Raw genomic sequence first — 1,197 nt, 5'->3', positions numbered from 1 at the left:
GGTCAATGACATGAGACAAAGTATATGTGAACTGCTGTATGAAAAGTGAATTTACTCTGTAAATCTTCACCCAAATCCTAATAAAAAAAAAAAAAAGATACCCCATAGGGAGAGGGCAGCTTAGGGGTGCAGTTCAATGGGCATAGGTCCCTCTCCAGAACTGGCCGGCCTAAGCCCAATTCCTTTGGCTCCTCTACACTAGTGGACTGGTAGGGACCTACCTGAGGACGGGCTACTGAATTCAGGGGACAGTCCCTCCCTCTGGGGCAGAAGGGCTGATAGCAGCCAGAGCTCTCATACAGGGGAGGTGGGTACCCAGGACAGACACCTGTACAGGTGTGCTTGCAGGAGAGTGTTGCCATGCCCATCCGCGTGTGACTGAACTTGCACATGCGCCTGTGTGTGCACCCAGAGCTTCATGGATCCTTGTGCACATATGTGGGTGCATGTGGGCACACATACACACGTGTGTGCTTATCTGCACACACGGGTGACAGGTGTGTGCATGCCTGTGTGCAGCTGAAGCAGCTGCGGGAGCTGGAGCAGGAGCAGGAGGTGCTGTTGCAAGGCCTGGAGATGATGGGGCGTGGCCGGGACTGGTACCAGCAGCAGCTGGGGCGCGTGCAGGAGCGCCAGCGCCGCCTGGGACAGAGCCGAGCCTGCACTGTGAGTGCACAGCCACAGGGGCCGCCCCCAGCCCAGCCCGCTGACGTCCCGCCTTGGGCGCTGGGACCCCTTCCCAGCACTGACTACCCCGCACCCCCGCCCCATGCATGGAGCCCTGGGTGGGGGGGCCGGAGAGCCACCTGCGGGTTCTCTGACCCAGCCCCACTTTGCTTCCAGGACTTGGGCGCTGAGGGGAGCCCCCGCCCACTGGGACGGCTGCTGCCCAAGGTGCAGGAGGTGGCCCGGTGCCTGGGGGAGCTTCTGGCCGCCGCCTGTGCGGGCCGAGGGAGCGGCTCCCCAGACCCCCCGGAGCGGGTGAGTGCCCCTCGCCCTGTCCTGGAGGTTGTGCGGCGCCAGGCCGGGCTCGCTTGACCCTGCCCTTCCGCAGGCTCCGCCCTCGTCCTCCTCGGGGGCCCCGGGCCCCTGCGCCCCGGCCCCTGGCTCGCCCGCGGCCCCCTCCTGGCAGCAGCAGCAGCAGACTATCCTCATGCTGAAGGAGCAGAACCGGCGCCTCACCAAGGTGAGGCGGGG

At 64.2% G+C, this 1,197-nt stretch overlaps 1 protein-coding gene across 1 annotated transcript in view; it reads left to right on the top strand.

The window, feature by feature from the left end:
- Positions 1–1,197, top strand: part of SAPCD2 (suppressor APC domain containing 2) — a 5,909-nt gene that overhangs the window by 4,330 nt on the left and 382 nt on the right. The window contains exons 6-8 of the mRNA XM_007947065.1: positions 520–666; positions 844–981; positions 1,055–1,186. Coding sequence (XP_007945256.1) covers positions 520–666; positions 844–981; positions 1,055–1,186 — 417 coding nt within the window. The remainder of the gene's footprint in view (positions 1–519; positions 667–843; positions 982–1,054; positions 1,187–1,197) is intronic.

The sequence above is a fragment of the Orycteropus afer genome, unplaced genomic scaffold (genome assembly GCF_000298275.1).
Source record: "Orycteropus afer afer isolate SDZICR_OR568_19922 unplaced genomic scaffold, OryAfe1.0 scaffold00174, whole genome shotgun sequence".
NCBI classification, from domain to species: Eukaryota; Metazoa; Chordata; class Mammalia; order Tubulidentata; family Orycteropodidae; genus Orycteropus; species Orycteropus afer.
The sequence above is the reverse complement of the archived record's forward strand: the minus strand, read 5'-3'. Positions and strand labels throughout refer to the sequence as shown.